The following is a 23,266-nucleotide window of genomic DNA, read 5'->3' as shown; positions in this document are numbered from 1 at the left end:
TTTTTCTTTTCTAACACATGATCAGGCTGCAAATTTTCCAAACTTTTATGTTCTGCTTCCCTTTTAAACATAAGTTCCAATTTTGGACCATCTCTTTGTGAATGCATATGATTGTACACTTTCAGGAAAAGTCAGGTCACATCTTGAATGCTTCAATGCTTAGAAATTTCTTCTGCCAGATACCCCAAATCATCTCTTTTAAGTTCAGAGTGCCACAGATCTCTAGGACAGGGGTAAAATGCCACCAGTCTCTTTGCTAAAGCATAGCAAGAGTGACCTTTATTCCAGTTCCCAATAAGTTCCTTATCTCCATCTGAGACCACCTCAGCCTGGATTTCATTGTCCATATCACCATCAGCATTTTGGTCAGAAACATTCAACAAGTCTCTAGAAAGTTCCAAACTTTCCTACATCTTCCTGTCTTCCTCTGGGTACCCCAAACTGTTCCAACCTCTGCCCATTATCCAGTTCCAAAGTTGCTTCCACATTTTCAGGTATCTTTATAGCAGTGCCTGACTCCTGGTACCAATTTTCTGTATTAGTCTGTTCTTACACTGCTGTAAAGAACTACCTGAGACTGGGTAATTTATAAGGAAAAGAGGTTTAATTGGCTCACAGTTCTGCATGGCTAGGGAGGTCTCAGGAATCTTACAATCATGGTGGAAGGCGAAGGGGAAGCAAGGCACACCTTACATGGCAGCAGAAGAGATTGAGAGAGGGAAGTGTCACACTTTTAAACCATCAGATCTTATGAGAACTCCCTCACTATCACGAGAACAGCATGGGGAAACTGCCCCCATAATCCAGTCATCTCCCACAAGGTCCCTCCCCCAACACGTGGGGATTACAATTCGAGATGAGATTTGGGCAGGGACACAGAGCCAAACCAAATCACACTGCAAAAAAAAAAAAAAAAAAAGGCAGGAGTCTAGGGGGCTGGCCTGCCTCATTTGCTCATTCTTTACAGCTATGTAGCCAGAGAGGAAAATGCTCACCTGATTGATGTGGCCATGCATGGCTCTGCTCTGCATTTCCAGGACAGCCTGTACCACGGGACCACTGGCATCCTGTACATGAGCGCTGCCGTCCTACAAGTACATGCCACGATTGTTTCTGAGAAACTGCTGGACCCAAGAATTTACTACATTAATTCGGCAGCCTCGGTGAGTGGGCTGGCCAAGGACAGCAGTCTTGCCTGGAGGATGTTTCGTGCAGGAGGCCTAACTCTGCTTGTGCTGTATAGACCCTGAGCCCTCAAGTGGAAGGAGCCATGGGGGCAGGGGATAGGGATGTGTGTCCCTGTAAACATGTGCACCCACGTTCAGGGGTCCTCTTTTACCTTCTATTGTTCCCACTCCAGCTTTCCTCTCTCTTAGACTCCCCCACGCTATCTGCAGAATTTTCTTTTTCCAAAATACAAATTGGAACAGATGTCTCTCTCCTACTGAAAATCCTTCAATGGCACCCACTGCCTTTGGAATGGGGCCCACATCCCTCGGCATGGCTGAACTATTGAGAGATGAAGCAGGGAAGGGGAAAGTGGAATGTCAAGGTCTCAGGGGAGGAGGCATCAGGGAAGGCCCTGTCAAGAGGACAGAAGGAGGCAGGGGCCACCAGGCAGTTACCCCTGCTAAGGTCCCACCAGGCAGTTACCCCTGCCAAGGACCCTCTGTGTGCTCAAGGGCAGCCAGGAGGGTGGTGTAGCTGGGACAGCTGGCCATGGAGGGCTGCAGGGGCCATTGCTGGTCTTGCAAGTTTAGGAAGTTAAACTCACCTGTTGAGGAGGGAAGGGAGGCAGACAGGCCAGAAGGCAGCTGAAATATCTTGTGGCCACCCCAGAGGGTCACAGTGCACTCCACAGTGGGTGGCATTTACCTCCATCTAACCCATGTATGTGCTACTCATCTATCTTGCTGCTATCTGCTTCTTATTATCTCTCAAATGTAAGCTCCATGAGGGCAGGAATTTTTGAATATTTTGTTCACTGTTATACCCACAGTTGCTCTTGAAGGAAAGCAGGTCCTTAAAAGATATTTGTTGACTGACTGACTGAATGAGGAGCGTGTGAGTGGACAGTGGGGCAGAGTGGGGCTGGGATGTTTGGCAGGGCCTGAAAGGTATTGAAGGTGACGGCCCTACCCTGAGAAAAGAGCAGAGCCATCATACAGCTTCAACGTGGGGCAACATGATTGTGTTCTCCCCATGAGTGAGAAGTGTCCTCACTTGTCCACTTCTGCCTGCCCTGCCCAAATGGTGGAGCAGATTCGAGGGGCAGGGCAGGAAGAAGTGGACAAGTGAGGCCATGAGGAGTCCTGCCGAGGGATGCCGGTGGCTGACACAAGGGAAAAATGAATGTCCCAAGAGCTAGGCAGGGAAATCAGTAGCCTTTGGGGTGGCTTTGCATATGGCTGGCAAGGGAGGCAGGAGGAGCCAGGGGCCACAGGGGTCAGGCTCAGGGAGTGGGGCGAGAGGAGGACCCTGGGGCCCATTGGGCTTGTCAGGCTTGTGAGGAAATGTCAGGGGCTCAGTGTGAGCCAGGAAGAGCTGGAGGACGTCTGAACATTCACAAGGAGCTGATAAGCAGCTGCTCAGGGCAGAGTTCTGGACCAGCGAGGGGAGCTGTAGGAGTGTTCAGAACACAGATTTGCTGGAGGTGGGCAGAGGAGAGCGGGCCTCGGGCAGGAGGTCAGCGTGGGATATGGGCCCAGAGCTGTGGTGGAGGCGAGCCTGCTTCACAGCCAGGTGCAGATGAGATGGAGACTGCAGTCGGGGCAGGACACCAGGATGGCCCCAGGGAGGCCCTGATGGAGAGTTTCCAGAAGAGGGAGTTGTTGGCCAGGGGTTGCTGCCCTCAGGCCAGGCAGGAGGCGAGGAGGCAGGGTCATGCGTGGCCTCCTGGGCAGTGGGGCTGAGGGTACCTGAGGGGTGGGCAGGAGCTGGCGCTGCTGTCTCTAACAGTCACTCTCCACCTCCTTCCAGTTCTTCGCCTTCATCGCCACGCTGCTCTACATTCTCCATGCCTTCAGCATCTATTACCACTGATGCACAGGTGCCAGGCCAAGGGGGAAATGCTCTTTGAAAGCTCCGATTATTGGTCCCCAAAAGCAGCTTCCAACGTTTGCCATCTGGATGATAAACGGAAGATCCACTAAAACGTCCACGGGATTAACAGAACGTCCTTGCAGACTGAGCGATGACACCACACTTTGTTTGGACATTTAAATTCACTCTGCTGAATAGGAGGAAGCTTTTCTTTTTCCTGGGAAAACAACTGTCTCTTGGAATTATCTGACCATGAACTTGCTCTTCTAGACAACTCACATCAAAGCCCTCACTCCACTAATGGAGCATCCTAGCCCCACTAATGCCAAGTCTGTTTGGGGATTTTGCCTCAGCTATGGGCTTCCCTAGAGTAGGTCCAGGGGAATACTCAGTCTGATTCTCTCTCTCTTTTTTTTTTTTTTTGAGACGGAGTCTCGCTCTTCCTCCAAGGCTGGAGTGCAGTGGCGCAATCTCCACTCACTGTAAGCTCCGCCTCCCGGGTTCCCGCCATTTTCCTGCCTCAGCCTCCCGAGTAGCTGAGACTACAGGCACCCACCACCATGCCCGGCTAATTTTGTTGTATTTTTAGTAGAGATGGGGTTTCACCGTATTAGCCAGGATGGTCTCGATCTCCTGACCTCGTAATCCTCCCACCTCGGCCTCCCAAAGTGCTGGGATTACAGGCGTGAGCCACCGTGCCCGGCCTGATTCTCTTAAAATTGAAGAGGTGCTGCCAAGGCCTTCAGATCTAACGCAGATGCATAGACCTTGTTCCTGGTACTTGTTCAGCCTGTGCTGGGGAGCCGTGGTCCCGAGTTCCCTGGGAGGCTGACAGGGTCAAGCCACCCTGCCCACCACCCTCCCACTTCCCCTCCCCTTTCCTCTCCAGCATTAGGATTCAAGGGAAATCTGCATGAAGCCAATTTTGAGGGTAGATGTGTGGGGAAAATAAATCATTATACAGTAAGTCCTGGGGCTTGAGGGGTGGGGAATGGGGAGGGAAGGGCATAGTCTGCTCCTTCATGAGTCTGACATCTCGGAAACTGAGCAGCTGCCGGACGCCTGGGTCAGGAATCCAAGACCCCACCTCTTAAGGACTGGTTCCTCAGAAAACACCCTCAGGGAAAAAGGTGAAAACATTACATCCACGGATTCTCCTGCCACAACCACATTGGAAGAAAAGGCTGCCGCATCATCTCAGCGAGGAGTGAAGGACCCATGTCCCAGGAACCGCGCTGCGCCACCTGCACTCACCCCCCTCACATTCTCTTAAGCACCCGGTGGCCCTCCGAGGCCTGGCGGAATGGTGGTGCCCACGGGGTTGGGCCAGGGCTCACCAGGACCTCAACGGGCAAAGTTGTGCACACTAAAATATCAAATCAAGGTGCTTGGTTTTAAAGTAAATGTTTTTCTAAAGAAAGCTGTGCTCTTCTGCTGACCCAGACGAATAGGGCACAGCCCTGTAACTGCACGTGCCTTCTGTCATTGGGAATGAAATAAATTATTACGAGAAAGGGACTTGTCCTAACTGGTTTGAGGCCTTACAGTTTTGTATCTACATTTTTCCCCTCCTGGGGTTTGCGGGGACAGGGACAGAACTACAGGAGTCATGGGACAGAAAATTCTGGCTTCACTACTGCTCACTGCTCACTTTCTGATCACCCTGATACTTTTTTTTTTTTTTTTTTTTGCAACCTGATACCTTGAAAAGCTTCCATGTGTCTCTCCTTTTGTTGCCTGGCAGCTGTCTAGGATGATCACTGATTAATATTTACTAAGTAGCCACATGCAAATAAAAGTTGTTTGGTAAAAAGGAGCAGTTGGTCGACTTCATCTTGTTAGCATCTGGAACTGGCCATCAGGTCCTAGGTGCTGTCAGTAATTTCAAGAAAAGCACCCCTTGGAGCATTTCACAACCTAAGTTCTCTGAGGGTGGGATCCCAGCCCACCCGGCCTTGCTTCTAGAGCAAGAGCGAAGGGAGGTCACATTTGTCTCCAGGGCTTTGGGTTTATAATGTCATTTGTACTTCAGTAAGGACAGTTTGGGTGCAAGTTCCAGAAACCAAACTCATACAGCTTAGGCAAAAATGGGAGTGCACCAGTAGGGGCTGGGAGAGGTGAAGAGGGCTCAGTAGGAGGAGAGCTGACCCCCACATGGCTCTCTGCTGCACACTGGCCATCGTCTCTTGCCACACTGCAAGGCTTGTCCAAGTCTCAACAAACACCGGCCTCCCATCCCACGTGCAGACACTAGAGGCTCAGCCTGGACCCCCAGAGTCCATCTACCCACAGCTGTTGCAGTGCTGCTTTCTGCCTTGAGGGGCAGCCCTCCTCTCAGTGTAGGGGTCTCCCCAGGCTCTTGTCTTCTGGAGGGAACACCCCGAGGCTCTTGGCAGGCTTCTCAGAGGCCCCAGCAGGAGTGGGCTATCAGGGAACCTGCCCCGATAGTCACGTAGGTTCTTTTCTATTTTTCCTAAGTGTTAGCTGGCTTGAGAAATAAACGGACAGAGTACAAAAGAGAAATTTTAAAGCTGGGCATCCAGGGGAGACACCACATGTCAGTAGGTTCCGTGATGCCCCACAAGCCGTAAAACCAGCAAGTTTTTATTAGGGAGTTTCAAAAGGGGAGGGAGTGTGCGAATAGGTGTGGGCCACAGAGATCATGTACTTCACAAGGTAATAGAATATCAGAAGGCAAATGGAGGCAGGGCGAGATCACAGGACCACAGGATGGAGGCGAAATTAAAATTGCTAATGAAGTTTCGGGCACCATTGTCATTGATAACATCTTATCAGGAGACAGGGTTTTGAGAGCAACTGGTCTGACCAAAATTTATTAGGCAGGAATTTCCTCTTCCTAATAAGCCTGGGAGCGCTGTGGGAGACTGGAGTCTATTTCACCCCTACAGCCTCGACCATAGAAGACAGCCACGCCCAGGGGGGCCTTCTATAGACCTACCCCCCAGGTGCGTATTCTCTTTCCCAGGGATGTTCCTTGCTGAGAAAAAGAATTCAGCGATATTTCTCCCATTTGCTTTTGAAAGAAAAGAAATATGGCTCTGTTCTGCCCGGCTCACCAGCGGTCAGAGTTTAAGGTTATCTCTCTTGTTCCCTAAACATTGCTGTTATCCTGTTCTTTTTTCAAGGTGCCCAGATTTCATATTGTTCAAACACACATGCTCTACAATTTGTGCAGTTAATGCAATTATCACATGGTCCTGAGGTGACATATGTCCTCCTCGGCTTATGAGATGACAGGATTAAGAGATTAAAGTAAAGACAGGCATAGGAAATCACAAGGGTGTTGATTGGGGAAGTGGTAAGTGTCCATGAAATCTTCACAATTTATGTTTAGAGATTGCAGTAAAGACAGGCATAAGAAATTATAAAAGTATTATTTGGGGAACTAATAAATGTCCATGAAATCTTCACAATCCACATTCTGCAATGGCTTCAGCTGGTCCCTCCATTTGGGGTCCCTGACTTCCCATAACAGTGGGCTCTGGCATGAGCTTCACAGGCTTTCTCCTTTCCAGGTTCTTCACTCGTCTTTTCCCCTGGGTTTCCCAGGATCCTGCACCCATCTTTTCTCAGGGCTGGCTATGGGGAATCTTAGACCCAGACACAACCATCTCCTGAGGCCCCAGCATGTGCTGGGCACTGGGGTGCAGTACCTTGAGACACAGGGTCCCACCAGCCACACCAGATGCCCCACACTGAGCAAGCAGCTCTGACTGGCAGCTTTGTCCCAGGACAGCCAGAGCCTCTGCTTTGGCCAATAACTGGGCCATGATCTTTAAAAGATAGAGGGAAAAGCACAATAAAATGTTAAAATTTGAAAAACAAACAACATCCTAATCTCTAGGGTTGGCCCCAGCGAAACTGGCAGCCCTACTTCCCTCCCCAGAAGGAATCTGCAGGGAAGCACATCTCAGTAATAACTAGATGCTGGACTTGAGAGTCAAAGGCCAGCTCCTGTTCAAAGGGAGGGACTGTGAGGGAGCATTGCCAGTTCCTCCCCCAAATCTGCAGAGCTCAGATCCCAATTTGTGCTGCTAGATTCACTCAGTTGGATCTGGTCCTCCTTGGCACACCAGCAGGTGATAAACTCCCTTGCTCCAGAGCCTCTCTCACTCCATCAGTCATCTCCAGCGCTGCACGTGCCTGTGTCCAAGCCTGATTCCTGACACTGTGCCTACCCATCACCCTCCATCACTTCCTGGGCTGGGAGAAGGGTGTGATGTTTCCATGGTGATGCTGGACCACCCCCGTGCAGAGGCTTAATCACCATGAACTTTTACTGATTCAGTGGCCCAGGACTCTGTGTATAGGTATGAAATGGGATTGTAAACCCCTCTATCTCCTGTGTATGTTTGTGTTCTCAGAGAAGGAATGTTGGAATTAGTGGCAAAATACCTGGGGTCAGTCAAGGCACCACGTAGATGCCTCTTCTGTTCTAACTTACCTGCCAGGAGGGTCCAGGAAACACACTGGTTTCTGAGTCCACATATAGGATCTCCATCCCCTGAAGGGCCTCCCTTGCTGGGTCATGGCGACTCCTCAGAGGCATCATGTCCTCAACTGACAGATGAGGAAACAGTCCAGATTTCACATCCAGAACACATGGCAGTCAACACTTAGATTAAGGCTTCTTAAATGCCAACCTCTGTATTTCTCCACCTTTTCTTCCTCATCTCAGCCCTTAGCCATAAGAAGTTTTTAAAGGACAGACCCAGCTTATCGGAACATGCAAAACATCATCCCAGGAACATTAACTGTCCCGGTGCATTCTGTCTTCTCAGGTGATTTGATAAATTAAATGTGTGGTTTTAAGTGTCTGAAACTTCTGTGACAGTCAGTGCCCCGGACACCCATTCCTGCCTTCTCCTTTGCTAGCACACTCCTGAGATTATACTGTGCCTGGGCTCCCTGGCAGCCAGGGCTCAATTCTGGCCACTGAGACAGAAGCCAAGGTCTGCTCCAGGGCTGGGGTTGCTTTCCTGATACGGGGCTTAGACTGACTTTCTGGAGATAGAAAGTCTGAGAGGGAGAGCCCTCTGCATGCAGGAAGTTTACTGCGGGGGCTTTTGGAAGATGCACCTGGGACAAATGAGGGGGCAGTGGGAAAAGCTGGCTGGCAATGAGGTTGCAACTGAGGCTGTGGCTGACACTGCAGGGAGTTCTGGAGCTGGTTGGCCCTGCAGCTGCCCTGCCTTGAGCAAAGTGGGCAGAGCCTTTGTCTCTCACATCAGCTGGTAGTTCCCAGACAGGGGTGAAGGCATCTGTAGCAGCTGCTCTCCCCAGCAGCTGTAGGGAATGCCTTAGTTTGAACAGGTGACCTGGGCAGGATACCACCACATCCACTACACTGCCACCTCCTCTTCCTGCCTTGGACAAGGACTTCATGGCCAAAGAGATGGCAAAAATAGAAGCCCAGATGCTGACAGCTGTTCGACCAACACCAGCTACCTCTTTGCTTGAACTTTCTAAGAAGTCCAAGATGACAAAATCCGTTTCCCACCGTGGTCAGTTCACGATACATGCAGCTGAATGCATTGCAGCCTGGTAGAAGTGCGCTTTCCCACCTTCCACTTCCTCCAAAGGCCCACCAGGGCCTTCCCTCCAAAGCATGGTCCTTCCTCAGGCCTGATCCAGAGACTCTACCTCCAGAATGGACCTGGAATTGGTCTTCCTCCTCCTACCTCCCAGGCCCTGCCCACATCCTCACCACTGGGTACTGCAGAACCTGCATCCCAGAGTCAGGCAGCATCTCCAAAGACTTGGGCCAGTCTCTCAGCCATGGTCAGATTCTGCCCATCTCTGGCCCCCAATTCTTCCCTGCCCTCAGGATAAAGTTCGAACCTTTTGGAAAATGACCTCCCAGGCCTTAATTACAGGTATGACCTTGCCTTATGTCCAGCTGCAGCTCCTGCTACCTGCATCGCCCAGCCCTGATGGTCCAGTGTCAGCATGGCAGCTGCAGCCAGCTCAGCCCTGCTGTTGCATCCGTGCACACGGTGGACATTCTATTCCCTCTCCCTGGGAACATGAAGCCCTCTTCTTGTCTATATGAAAAACTCTTGTTATCTTTTAATCTCAAAGTCTTCCTCAATGCCCCCAGCCCTTCCATGCAGTTAATCATTGTCTCCTTGGACACCTCTGCACCCGGGGTGCGTGCTGTGCTGTGCTGTGCTGTGCTGCGCTGCGTTACCCACTCATGCAGTGCTGGTCTCCCTCACAAGACTATGAGATTCCATGGGCAGGAATTTGGTTCTTGGATGTTTTTTATCATCTTTGCCCTTCCCTATGCCCAGCACCCTCCCCTGACCCCACCAACCTCAGCTCTGAGTGCTCTGCTCACACTGTTGACAGGAATGGGGACTTGCAAAAGCCACAGCCAGGCTACAGGGATGGATGACATGGCTGGCTCTTAAGCCCTCCTAGTCCTCACCCCCAACCCACGGTCTACATCTCAGGGGAAAAGGGATGTTCTCTGCTTCTTTCCTTTTCTCCTTGGCCTGCACTATGGTGAATTAGTTTCTTTCACTCTAGCTTCCCATCTGTACAAAGAGGAAGAGACTGGCCTGCCACTGCCAGGACCTAGTCCAGCTTTGGTGGCCCCACAGGGCCATGAACCATGCACAGCCAAGGATGTCTTGGCTGTAGGGAAGGCTGGCCAGCAGAGGAAGGGCCCAGCTTGATTCCAGGCCACCCCTGGCTCTGGGTCCAGCACTAGTAGGTGTTGACTTAAAAGGAAGAGTTTGAGGCATAAAATATAAAGAGTTTACTTGAGCCAAAGTGAGGACAGCTGCCTGGAAGACTCAGACCCAAGTAAGCTTGGAAATGAGCTTCATTGGGTCTTTGTTATAAGAAGTTTTTTAAAGGCAAAAAGCGGGGACAACAAGTGGGCTGATATAAATCCATCAGGAATTCTCAATAGTTTATAGAAATAACATTGAGGCTGAGTACAGTGGCTCACACCTGTAATGCCAGCACTTTGGGAAGCCGAGTCGGGCGGATCACTTGAGGTCAGGAGTTTGAGACCAGCCTGGCCAACATGCCGAAATCCTGTCTCTACTAAAAATACAAAAAATTAGCCAGGCGTGGTGGTGGGTGCCTTTCCCAGCTACTCAGGAGGCTGAGGCAGGAGAATCACTTGAACCAGGGAGGCAGAGGTTGCAGTAAGCCAAGATTGTGCCACTGCACTCCAGCCTGGGTGAAAGAGTGAAACTTCATCGCAAAAAAAAAAAAAAAAAAAAGAAAGAAATAACATTGATTCGTGATTGGCTCTACATTGTGAGGCCATACTGCGTGGTTTAGTGCCTGGTGTGGCTTTATTAGGTTAATTTATAGCTCCTTATCGTTGACAAGCAGTTTCAAGAGCTGAATACATAGCTCAAGGTTGATCACTATCTCATTTTATTGTCTCTCTGGGCCTGATAATTTAAAAGGACTCTCATACCTCAGGTAAAAGTTCTTTTCTTTCTTCATAGTGCTAATAAAAATGTGTTAAGTGCCCCCAGAGCCCCAAGGACCTGTGTGTCAGGACCTGTTCTGAGGGAACTGCTAGAACAATGGTTTTAAAAATGCCAGAGCTGAACTGGAGAAGCAGCAGGATTTGGGGGCCAGGAGTAGCAATTGTGGCCTTTGAGTGAGATGGAGCAGGGGTCTTCACTTTCCCCCGGGAGGAAGCTGGAGCTGGCTGGAGCAGCTCTGCTCAGGGCGTCTCCTTCCTCTGCCTTTGCTTCTTATGTGAAGACTGACATTGTGACTTATAATAAGAAATGGAGCTCCTAAAACCCTTGGGATCTCCAAAGTGATATATGCCTTTTTGTAACTAATGAGATGACTAGGAGGGTGGGGGCTCCTGGGTGGCCTCGGGATGGTGCTGGTTGCGAGGGAAACCAACTGTGTGATTAGACGGTTGAAATACTCAGCCCTACTGACTGCCGACTTCTGGTTTGGGAGAGGAGCTGGGGATGGAGTTAATCACCGGTGGCCAATGATTTAATCAATCATGCCTACAAAATGAAGCCTCCATTGAAAAATGCCAACATAATGAACACCTCCAAAAGGATGGTGTTGGGAGAGCTTCCGGGTTGGTGAACATGTGGAGGTGATGGGAAGGTGGTGTGTCTGGAGAGGGCATGCAAGCTCCATGCCCCTTCCCCATACCTGGCTCCATACATCTCTTCCACTGGCTGTCCCTGAGTTTTATCCTTATTATTATTATTATTTCAATAGCCTAGGGGGAACAGGCGGCATTTGGATACATGGATAAGTGCTATAGTGGCGATTTCTGAGATTTTGGTGCACCCATCATTCTTATGCCTTTGCATTCCTGAGTTGTATCATTTATAACTAATCTGTTCCCATGAGTTCTCTGGGCCATTCTAGCAAACTATCCAGTATAAAGAGGGGGTTGTGGAAACCTCAAGTTTATAGTTGGTCAGAAGCACAGGTGCCAACCTGGACTAGAATTTGGCATCTGAAATGAGGGTGGTCTTGTGGGACTGAGCCTGTAATGTGTGGGATCCGATACTAACTCCAGGTAGATAGTATCAGAACTGAGTTAAATTATAGGACACCTAATTGGTGTTCCAAGAATTGGAGAAGTGGTTGGTGTGGGGAAAATGCCCACACTTCTGGTATCAGAAGTGAAGCATTGAGAGCAGCAGTAGGAAGGAAACAGGATTTACATCTCAGAAACATGCTGTCACTTTTAGGAAGAAGGGAGCATGGGGAATGACTCTCTCAGGGTCAACTCCCACAAGCTACCTGACCCCAGGCTCCAAATTTAGAGATCAGGGAAGCAGGAAGGAGAACATGAAGGAGGCCACTTCTGCTTCTTTCTGGCTTTGCCAACTCAGGAAAGTCATGCCACTGCTGAAAGACTCAAATTTTTGTTCATAAATTGGGATGCATAGGGGTTCCTACACCATATGTCAAGGTATAGTTACATCAGGGTGGTTAATGCCATCCTGTCAAGGGGTTATTCCAAGGTTAGGTTAAGTCAAGGTGCAGTTAGGTTAGGTGTAATTACAACAAGGTGTAGCAACATCAAGGTGCATTTACTTCAAGGTTTAGATATGGCAAGAGGTAGTTATGTCAAGGCGCCATCATGTTAAGTTGTAGTTATGTCAAGGTGGGGGTTATGGACTGAATTGTGTCCCCCCCGCCAGCCCCCAAATTCATATGTTGAAGCCCTAACCCCCAATGCAACTGTATTTGGAGACAGAGTTTTCAGGAGATAATTAAGTTTAAGTGAGGTCATAATGATGGGACCCTCATTCAATAGGGTCGGTGTCTTCATAAGAAAAGGAAGAGAGCTCGCACTCTCTGCCATGTGAGGACATAGTGACAAGGCTGCCACCTGCAAGACAGGGACAGAGCCCTCACCAGGAATGGAATCCCCTGGCACTTTGATCCTGGACTTGTAGCCTGCAGAACTGTGAGAAATAAAATGTTGTTGTTTAAGTCATCTGGTGTTTTGTTATGATGGCCCAAGCTGTCCAAGACGGTAAGTTTATGCCAAGGTGCAGGTGAGAGGTACATGTGCAAGTATGCCTGAAGTAGGTTTGAAAGCCTATGAAGGATCATTACTGATTTGCATCATCACACCTGGCAGGAACCTACCCAGTGACATTCCCTCAGCCATGAGAGGAAACAATCCCGCCGCTTTTACATTAAGATCATGGTGCTATTACTCACTGCAGAGTTAAGGCCCTTTTTTTAAAATTTTATTATTACTATACTTTAAGTTTTAGGGTACATGTGCACAATGTGCAGGTTAGTTACATATGTATACATGTGCCATGCTGGTGTGCTGCACCCATTAACTCCTCATTTAGCATTAGGTATATCTCCTAATGCAATCCCTCCCCCTTCCCCCCACCCCACAACAGTCCCCAGAGTGTGATGTCCCGCTTCCTGTGTCCATGTGTTCTCTTTGTTCAGTTCCCACCTATGAGTGAGAATATGCGGTGTTTGGTTTTTTGTTCTTGTGATAGTTTACTGAGAATGATGATTTCCAATTTCATCCATGTCCCTACAAAGGACATGAACTCATCATTTTTTATGGTTGCATAGTATTCCATGGTGTATATGTGCCACATTTTCTTAATCCAGTCTATCATTGTTGGACATTTGGATTGGTTCCAAGTCTTTGCTATTGTGAATAGAGCTGCAATAAACATACATGTGCATGTGTCTTTATAGTAGCATGATTTATAGTCCTTTGGGTATATACCCAGTAATGGGATGGCTGGGTCAAATGGTATTTCTAGTTCTAGATCCCTGAGGAATCACCACACTGACTTCCACAATGGTTGAACTAGTTTACAGTCCCACCAACAGTGTAAAAGTGTTCCTATTTCTCCACATCCTCTCCAGCACCTGTTGTTTCCTGACTTTTTAATGATTGCCATTCTAACTGGTGTGAGATGGTATCTCATTGTGGTTTTGATTTGCATTTCTCTGATGGCCAGTGATGATGAGCATTTTTTCATGTGTCTTTTGGCTGCATAAATGTCTTCTTTTGAGAAGTGTCTGTTCATGTCCTTTGCCCACTTTTTGATGGGGTTGTTTGTTTTTTTCTTGTAAATTTGTTTGAGTTCTTTGTAGATTCTGGATATTAGCCCTTTGTCAGATGAGTAGGTTGCGAAAATTTTCTCCCATTTTGTAGGTTGCCTGTTCACTCTGATGGTAGTTTCTTTTGCTGTGCAGAAGCTCTTTAGTTTAATTAGATCCCATTTGTCAATTTTGGCTTTTGTTGCCATTGCTTTTGGTGTTTTAGACATGAAGTCCTTGCCCATGCCTATGTCCTGAATGGTAATGCCTAGGTTTTCTTCTAGGGTTTTTATGGTTTTAGGTCTAACGTTTAAGTCTTTAATCCATCTCGAATTAATTTTTGTATAATGTGTAAGGAAGGGATCCAGTTTCAGCTTTCTACATATGGCTAGCCAGTTTTCCCAGCACCATTTATTAAATAGGGAATCCTTTCCCCATTGCTTGTTTTTCTCAGGTTTGTCAAAGATCAGATAGTTGTAGATATGCGGCGTTATTTCTGAGGGCTCTGTTCTGTTCCATTGATCTATGTCTCTGTTTTGGTACCAGTACCATGCTGTTTTGGTTACTGTAGCCTTGTAGTATAGTTTGAAGTCAGGTAGCGTGATGCCTCCAGCTTTGTTCTTTTGGCTTAGGATTGACTTGGTGATGTGGGCTCTTTTTTGGTTCCATATGAACTTTAAAGTAGTTTTTCCAATTCTGTGAAGAAAGTCATTGGTAGCTTGATGGGGCTGGCATTGAATCTATAAATTACCTTGGGCAGTATGGCTATTTTCACAATATTGATTCTTCCTACCCATGAGCATGGAATGTTCTTCCATTTCTTTGTATCCTCTTTTATTTCACTGAGCAGTGGTTTGTAGTTCTCCTTGAAGAGGTCCTTCACATCCCTTGTAAGTTGGATTCCTAGGTATTTTATTCTCTTTGAAGCAATTGTGAATGGGAGTTCACTGATGATTTGGCTCTCTGTTTGTCTGTTATTGGTGTATAAGAATGCTTGTGATTTTTGTACATTGATTTTGTATCCTGAGACTTTGCTGAAGTTGCTGATCAGCTTAAGGAGATTTTGGGCTGAGACAATGGGGTTTTCTAGATATACAATCATGTCATCTGCAAACAGGGACAATTTGACTTCCTCTTTTCCTAATTGAATACCCTTTATTTCATTCTCCTGCCTAATTGCCCTGGCCAGAACTTCCACCCAGATTCATAAAGCAAGTCCTGAGTGACCTACAAAGAGACTTAGACTACCACACAATAATAATGGGAGACTTTAACACCCCACTGTCAACATTAGACAGATCAATGAGACAGAAAGTTAAGAAGGATACCCAGGAATTGAACTCAACTCTGCACCAAGAGGACCTAATAGACATCTACAGAACTCTCCACCCCAAATCAACAGAATATACAATTTTTTCAGCACCACACCACACCTATTCCAAAATTGACCACATAGTTGGAAGTAAAGCTCTCCTCAGCAAATGTAAAAGAACAGAAATTATAACAAACTGTCTCTCAGACCACAGTGCAATCAAACTAGAACTCAGGATTAAGAAACTCACTCAAAACCGCTCAACTACATGGCAACTGAACAACCTGCTCCGGAATGACTACTGGGTACATAACGAAATGAAGGCAGAAATAAAGATGTTCTTTGAAACCAATGAGAACAAAGACACAACATACCAGAATCTCTGGGGCACATTCAAAGCAGTGTGTAGAGGGAAATTTATAGCACTAAATGCCCACAAGAGAAAGCAGGAAAGATCCAAAATTGACACCCTAATATCACAATTAAAAGAACTAGAAAAGCAAGAGCAAACACATTCAAAAGCTAGCAGAAGGCAAGAAACAACTAAAATCAGAGCAGAACTGAAGGAAATAGAGACACAAAAAACCCTTCAAAAAATTAATGAATCCAGGAGCTGGTTTTTTGAAAGGATCAACAAAATTGATAGACCACTAGCAAGACTAATAAAGAGGAAAAGAGAGAAGAATCAAATAAATGCAATAAAAAATGATAAAGGGGACATCACCACTGATCCCACAGAAATACAAACTACCATAAGAGAATACTACAAACACCTCTACGCAAATAAACTAGAAAATCTAGAAGAAATGGATAAATTCCTCGACACATACACCCTCCCAAGACTAAACCAGGAAGAAGTTGAATCTCTGAATAGACCAATAACAGGCTCTGAAATTGTGGCAATAATCAATAGCTTACCAACCAAAAAGAGTCCAGGACCAGATGGATTCACAGCCGAATTCTACCAGAGGTACAAAGAGGAACTGGTACCATTCCTTCTGAAACTATTCCAATCAATAGAAAAAGAGGGAATCCTCCCTAACTCATTTTATGAGGCCAGCATCATCCTGATACCAAAGGCGGGCAGAGACACAACCAAAAAACAGAATTTTAGACCAATATCCTTGATGAACATTGATGCAAAAATCCTCAATAAAGTACTGGCAAACCAAATCCAGCAGTACATCAAAAAGCTTATCCACCATGATCAAGTGGGCTTCATCCCTGGGATGCAAGGCTGGTTCAATATACGCAAATCAATAAATGTAATCCAGCATATAAACAGAACCAATGACAAAAACCACATGATTATCTCAATAGATGCAGAAAAGGCCTTTGACAAAATTCAACAGCCCTTCATGCTAAAATCTCTCAAGAAATTAGGTATTGATGGGACGTATCTCAAAATAATAAGAGCTATCTATGACAAACCCACAGCCAATATCATACTGAATGGGCAAAAACTGGAAGCATTCCCTTTGAAAACTGGCACAAGACAGGGATGCCCTCTCTCACCACTCCTATTCAACACAGAGTTAAGGCCCTTTTTAAGAGAAAATAATTGGGGAGCCCGCTGGAGGCGGGGATCTGGTTGAGAGCTGGGTTCGGTTACTCGAATGCACCACTGGGTGGCGCCTGGGCTCCGCGCGAAGGCTGGGAGGGGCAGTCCTCGAGTGACATCAGGTGGGCAGAGCCGGGACCCCGGGCCGGCCCATGCAAGCTCTCGGGATCTTACCGGGAAGGCACCCTATGCAGGCGCAGGAGTGACACGGAGGTGACTGGAAGAGGGACTTCCACTTGAAGCCCCTTTTTGCTCAGTCAGGTCACTGAGCGCCCGCAGTGTCCCAGGGCACGCCTGCGCTAAAACGGGACACCGGCTCATGCTGGCGGCTCCCGGGGCAGCTGAGGGGCCGTAGCTAAGGACATTGGGGTCTCAGGGCCACAGGGAAAGAATCGTGACTGTCCACACTTTTTTAAAAGCCCACCTGTTTCCTTCATCAGCCGCTGCTATCTGGTGTGTATCCAGGTCTCTAGAAGCTTCCAGGGGCACCTTGACCTGCCCCAGCTCCCACCCTTCCTCTCCAGGGCCCTATAAGACAAATTTACACAGGTGTTTCTCTCACCCTGGACCCTATTATTTGGCCCCACTTGCTGCTGAAATTCTGCCCCTGGGTCCAAGGAGGGGCTACCCCAGCGAGCCCTGGCTCCCACCATCTGGGACACATGCCCTTCTCTCTGTGCCTCAGTTTACTTCTCCATGTACTGATGGACACAAAGATCCCCTCCAAGGCCCTCCCAGGTCACTACCACCTCCTAGAGAGGGGCAGAGTGTGCCCCTGGGCCACTTTCGTGCAGTGAGAGGGCACATCGTGAGGCCCGAATCAAACCCAGGGCTCCTTCCTTTTATTTTTTATTTATTTATTTTTTCAGACAGGGTCTCACTCTGTTGCAGCGGCTGGTGTGCGGTGGCTAGATCATAGCTCACTGCAGCCTTGGCCTGTGAGGCTCAAGCGATCCTCCCACCTCAGCCTCCCAAGTAGTTGGGACTACAGGTGTGCACCACCCACCTTGCTAATTTTTCATTTTTTGTGGAGACAGATTTGGCCATGTTGCCCAGGCTAGTCTCAAACTCCTGGGCTCAACCATCTGCCTGCCTTGGCCACTCAAAGTGCTGGGATTACAGGTGTCCGTGCCCTGTCCTGGGGTCCCTTCTGAACGAGGCTCCTTTGGTGTGGATTCAGGAGACACAGATGTGGGAGAAGCTGAGATCTTCCAGGAGGGACACAACCCTGGGAGCACGTGCCTGCTGAGACAGCCATGATGTTTGCTTTCAGCCAAAGCTGGAAGATTTAGTTCTGTTGCACACATGGCTGCTGAGCATCTCCTGGGTGCCTGTTCCTGGGCCAGGGCCTCCTGCTCTCCAGAACCTGGAAGGCTGGGAGCAGAATGAGGCAGATCTAGAGGCCTCACGTCTTAGGGTGAGGGGTCACCGGCCCCAGCTGGAAGTGGAGGGGAGGGACTTACTAGAGGCCTCCTAGAAAGTGTGACCTCCCAAAAGTTACTAGAATGATTGCTGGTCAAGCACCTGGACCCTACTGGTCTACGATCACCCTGGTGGAGCTCTGGAGGATGAAGGGCAGCCTGTGGGGAGAGTCTGCTGGGAACAGCATGAGGAAGGGCACCGGAACAGCAGCAGCCAGCTGGCTGGTGACTGGCGAGAGTCTGGGCCAAGGTCTGGCTCACAAGGTTTGGGTGTTCCTGTGACTTCCCACAGGGAATGGGGAGCTCTGGAAGGGGGTAGAGTTTAACCAGGGAGTGGCAGATCCTTGTGCCTGCACTGGCTACTGGGGAGGGTGACGACTGCAGGGAGGTGACCTGAGTCTCTTTGAGAGCTGTGTCCTTCTCAAGGACTTTGTGTACTTTGAATTCCCTAAGAACTAAACATTGCCATTTTGGGTCCACATCGTGATATGTATTATATCATTATACTTTTTATTAGGCTTAGTAACTATTATAATAGCAGTGTTCTCATGGAGCCTTGGAGGATCAAAGCCCTTGCACGGATGTTTTCTCCATGGCCATTGGGATGTCTACTTGTCAGCAGATTGGCAGATATTCGATGACACCCTCACAGTCCCCCAGGGAGTGATGACTTCTGGATGAGGTTGGCACTAGGGCTGCCATCTCAGAACCCAGAGTAGGCCCAGGGGTGGCATCTCCGAAGGATCCGAGGATTCTCCGTGATGACTTGCAAACTCAGCAGGCTCCAGCTTGGTGGCACTGGGGGAAGGCTCCAGACCCCAGCCTCTGTCATCCCTGCATGGAGCCCACATCTCCAAGGAGGCTGGGAGATCCTGTTTGGGGGTCAATTTAAATGTGAAGGAGCAGAATACAGAGAGTTTGGGAACCCAAGGAGGGGACAAAAGACAGAATCAGGACCCAGTTTTAAATACTCTCAGATTGCTGGGCACCTCCTCGTGGCAGGCTGGGCCCTGGGTACTGGATGCTAGGATGAATGAGAAATGGCCTCTGCCCTTGAGGGGCTCACAGACACCAGAAAAGACAAACCAGGGGAGTCAGAAAAAGGAGGAGCAAGGTGCTGGGGAACTGAGCCCCGAACCCCATTTCCCACTCTTACTACCCATGCCCCCTGCATGTGACATGGCCAGAATTTGTCCCTGTCTTGTGCCTTTAACTGTGGGGAATCCTGGAATTTTTTAGAAATCCAATTTCACAGAATGAAAGTTTTTCTTTTTCAGAGGTGATCCACTAAAACTTTAACTTAATTTCATTTTATGCTTCTTTAAAATTCGTTGATGTAAATAACTCACAAATCAAAAAAAGTCAAATTTGGTTTTGGAAATTACAGCCTGCACAGTTCACACATATGTGTGCACACACATGCACAGGCACACACACAAAAGGTGCTGCCCACCGTGGGAGCTCAGCCTGAACTCGCACATGTGGATACATGTGCTTGGGCTCAGACCCCAAGCAAAGGCCAGAAGAACAGCTGTCGCTCTGTGAGAATCGGCTGGAAGCTGCAGGGAACACCTGTAGGAGCTGTTGGGGAGCCCTCCTGCCTCTGGCCACCTGTGTTGGGGTAGGTCAGGTAAGGAGTGATGGAGAAAGGTGGAGCGATGGTGGACAGGACGGGCGCTTCCCCAAGCATAGCCTGCTGCTTTCTTACTGCTTCCCTTGGGCTCATTTCAAAGGTGCCTGCAGTAGCACAGCCCAGTTGGTCACTGGGTCCTATTTCCCTGGGATGAAGATTTGGGCCCAGCTCAGCTGAGGGAACACGGAGGGTGAGGGAAAGGACATGAAGTGGGACTCAGGATGTGCCAGACACGTGACATCTGGTCCTTCCACCCCCCCACGGCCCTGGGCAGGTTTCCTCACCCGCCTGGGCTCAGAGAGGTCAGGCTGCCAGCCCACAGCTCACAGGGTGGGTGACTGAGGAGGTTGCATTCTGGCTTAGATCTGACATGCTGAAGCGCCATGGCCTGTGCTACCAAGAGGAAGGTTCAGAGGATCCAGGGCTCTTCCCCTGACCTCACAGGCTACTGCGTCCTCAGACAGCTTGTGTGACAAATGGGTAATATTTCCCATGCATTTGGGAAGAGGGCAAGATCAGCAAGATTTCCCCGAATAGCATCCACCTTGGGGAACCACTCTCTGCCAAAAAAAAAAAAAAAAAATTGTATTGTATTCTATGCATTTCATGACATGTAAAAGGTTGGGAAGTAAATAAAATATAAGAAGGTTCTACTATGTGCCAAGGGTTCTTCTGTTTTTATTTTTTGGCTCCACTCCTGCCCAAGTGCAGTCACAACACTCAAGGCAGGTGGACTCCTGGGCCCACGGTGTCTGTGTTTTCAGCTCTGAATTAGGCCAGAGTATTCTGCAGCCCCAGGTCGAACCACTTGCACAGCAAAAACCAGCCAGCCTCTTAGGCATCTCTTACTGGTGCAGCTTACATGAAACACTTGTCTTTCATTTCAGATGCAGAGTGGAAATAATACTGTAGGAATAAATTCATACTAAAGTGTGAATGGTATACATAGGCCATTTCTTCCTTTGGCAAGTATCTCTTGAGAGCCAGCTGGTTAGGAGTCAGAGACTTGTCCTGGGCCATTCACTCACCTTTTTGCCTTCTGTTGTGAGAATTAAATAAGGAAATGTGGACCAAGAGACTGGCACAGTAGAACCTTCTTATATTTTACTTCCCAATCTTTTTACACATTATGGAATGCATAGAAAATAATAATTTTTTTTGCACAATGGAATAAAGTACAGACTTAGTGAAAAAAATCATCACATTACCTTTCTGTATACATTTAACTATGATAAAAATAATTTTAAAGGTATTGGGAGGCATTAAAGGTGAAATTGATACGAAATATCAAAATAAAGGCTTTTTATAAAACGTAATGAGAAACTTGGGCTTGCATTTATGTAAATACTTTTTCGTGTAAGTCCATTTGCTTGAACCAGCTACAATTACTGATTAAGACTTTTAGATTATTCCTTAGGTGAGTGAAACTGCCAACAAGTTCTGCAGGCAACTGGGATAGCAACTGCCCTTCCCAGTAGGCACACACATGCCAGTCTCAGAAGGATTTGCATGAGTTCAGGAAAATTTAGGTGTTAATGTCTCAGTGTTAAGAAGTCTGCACATTTGGAATTTTCTGCAGATAATACATTAGAGATTCGGGACCTAGACTCTGGTGTGTAATTGCATAGTTACTTTAGACTTGTGGTTTCAGGTTGAAATCTAAGTTAACAAACTGTTGGAACATTTAAGAGAATATAAAGTTCATCATATTTCAAATGTAACTTACTGATACAAAGTCTCATTTAAGAGACTGAAAACCAATTTACTGTCAGATCACTGACATAATTAAAAAGGAAAATGAGTATATTAAACTTATAAAGGCAGTTTAGAATGTTGGAAGATATCTCCTTAACTAAATTTGCAATTGCACCAAATGTTGGCAAGGTGTAGTGGTTCGAACCTGTAATCCCAGAACTTTGAGAGGCCGAGGCAGGAGGATTGCTTGAGGCCAGGAGTTTGAGACCAGCTTAGGCAATATAGTGAGACCCCTATCTCTACAAAAAATTAAAAAATTAGCTGAGCATCATGGCACATGCCTATATTCCCATCTATTCTGGGAGCTGAGGTGGGAAGACTGCTTGAACCCAGGAAGTCAAGGCTGCAGTAAGCTGTGACTATACCACTGCACTCCAGCCTGGATGGCAGTGAGACCCTGTCAGAAAAAATAAAAAGCAAATGATTTTCATCAAAGGCCTATTAAAAGTGATTGCTGGCTAAATATTAGTAGTAAACAATCCAAAAGTACAATTAAGAAAAACAATTTCATGTACATAACATCAAAAAGAAAAACATAGGAGTAAATTCAATTAAAAACTGCAAGATTTGTACACTGAAAACTACAGAGCACTGTTGAAAGAAATTTAAAAACTCCTAAATAGATAGAAAGGAATCCATGGTTATGGATTGGAAAACTTAATATTAAGAATGCTATATTTCTCAAATTTATCTACAGAGGAATGCAATCCCTAGCAAACCCCAATGGGAAATGGCAATTTTGGAGAAATTCACGACCTGACCCTAAAATTCACGTGGAAATGCAAAGGACCCAGAATGGCCCAAATGATTTAGATCTTGAAAAAGAAGGACAAAAGTAGAGAGCTCACATTTCCTACTTTCAAAACTTAGTACAAAGCTACAGTAATCAATACAGTAAAAGAGGTATTAGCAAAAGTGTAGACATCACAACAACAGAATATAATTAAGAGTCCAGAAACAACTCGCCACATTCACAGTCAATTGATTTTTGACAAGGATGCTGTATTAATCTGTTTTCACACTGCTGATAAAGACATACCCAAGACTGGGTAAATTATAAAGAAAAAGAGGTTTAATTGACTCAGTTTCACGTGGATCATGGCGGAAGCAGAAAGGCACATATTACATTGGTGGCAGGCAAGAGAGAGAATGACAGCCAAGCGAGAGGGCCTTCGCTTTATAAAACCATCAGCTCTCGTGGGACTTATTCACTACCATGAGAACAGTATGGGGGAAACCACCCCATGATTCAATCATCTCCCACTGGGTCCCTCCCACAACACGTGCAGATTACAGGAGCTACAATTCAAGATGCGATTTGGATGGGGACACAGCCAGACCATATCAGATGCAAGAACAATCCAATGGAGAAAGAATAGTCTTAGGCCAGGTGTGGTGGCTCATGCCTGTAATCCCAGCACTTTGGGAGGCCAAGGTGGGCAGATCACAAGGTCAGGAGATCGAGACCATCCTGGCTAACACGGTGAAACCCCATCTCTACTAAAAATACAAAAAATTAGCCGGGCATGGTGGCGGGTGCCTGTAGTCCCAGCTACTTGGGAGGCTGAGGCAGGAGAATGGCGTGAACCTGGGAGGTGGAGCTTGCAGTGAGCAGAGATCGTGCCACTGCACTCCAGCCTGGGCGACAGAGCGAGACTCCGTCTCAAAAAAAAAAAAAAAAAAAAGAATAGCGTTTTCAGCAAATGGTGCTGGAACAACTGGATATCCACAAGCAAAAGAATGAAGGTGGACCCCTACTTCACTCCATATACAAAAACTAACTCAAAATGTATAAAAGACATAAAACGTAAGAGTTAAAACCACTAAACTCTTAGAAGAAAACACAGGAGTAAATGTCCATGACCTTGGATTAGGCAGAGGTTTCTTAGGTGTGATGCCAAAAGTATCAGCAACGGAAGAAAAAAATAAATTGGACCTTGCCTTAAAACACAGATGGCAGAGAAGAAAAAATA

At 47.3% G+C, this 23,266-nt stretch overlaps 1 protein-coding gene across 1 annotated transcript in view; it reads left to right on the top strand.

The window, feature by feature from the left end:
- MALL (mal, T cell differentiation protein like) overlaps positions 1-4,189 on the top strand; it is a 33,142-nt gene extending 28,953 nt beyond the window's left edge. The window contains exons 3-4 of the mRNA XM_004031591.5: positions 1,038-1,163; positions 2,980-4,189. Coding sequence (XP_004031639.1) covers positions 1,038-1,163; positions 2,980-3,042 — 189 coding nt within the window. The 3' untranslated portion in view covers positions 3,043-4,189. The remainder of the gene's footprint in view (positions 1-1,037; positions 1,164-2,979) is intronic.
- The last annotated feature ends 19,077 nt before the right edge of the window (positions 4,190-23,266 follow it).

This window comes from Gorilla gorilla, chromosome 12 (assembly GCF_029281585.2).
Source record: "Gorilla gorilla gorilla isolate KB3781 chromosome 12, NHGRI_mGorGor1-v2.1_pri, whole genome shotgun sequence".
Taxonomy (NCBI): Eukaryota; Metazoa; Chordata; class Mammalia; order Primates; family Hominidae; genus Gorilla; species Gorilla gorilla.
The sequence above is the reverse complement of the archived record's forward strand: the minus strand, read 5'-3'. Positions and strand labels throughout refer to the sequence as shown.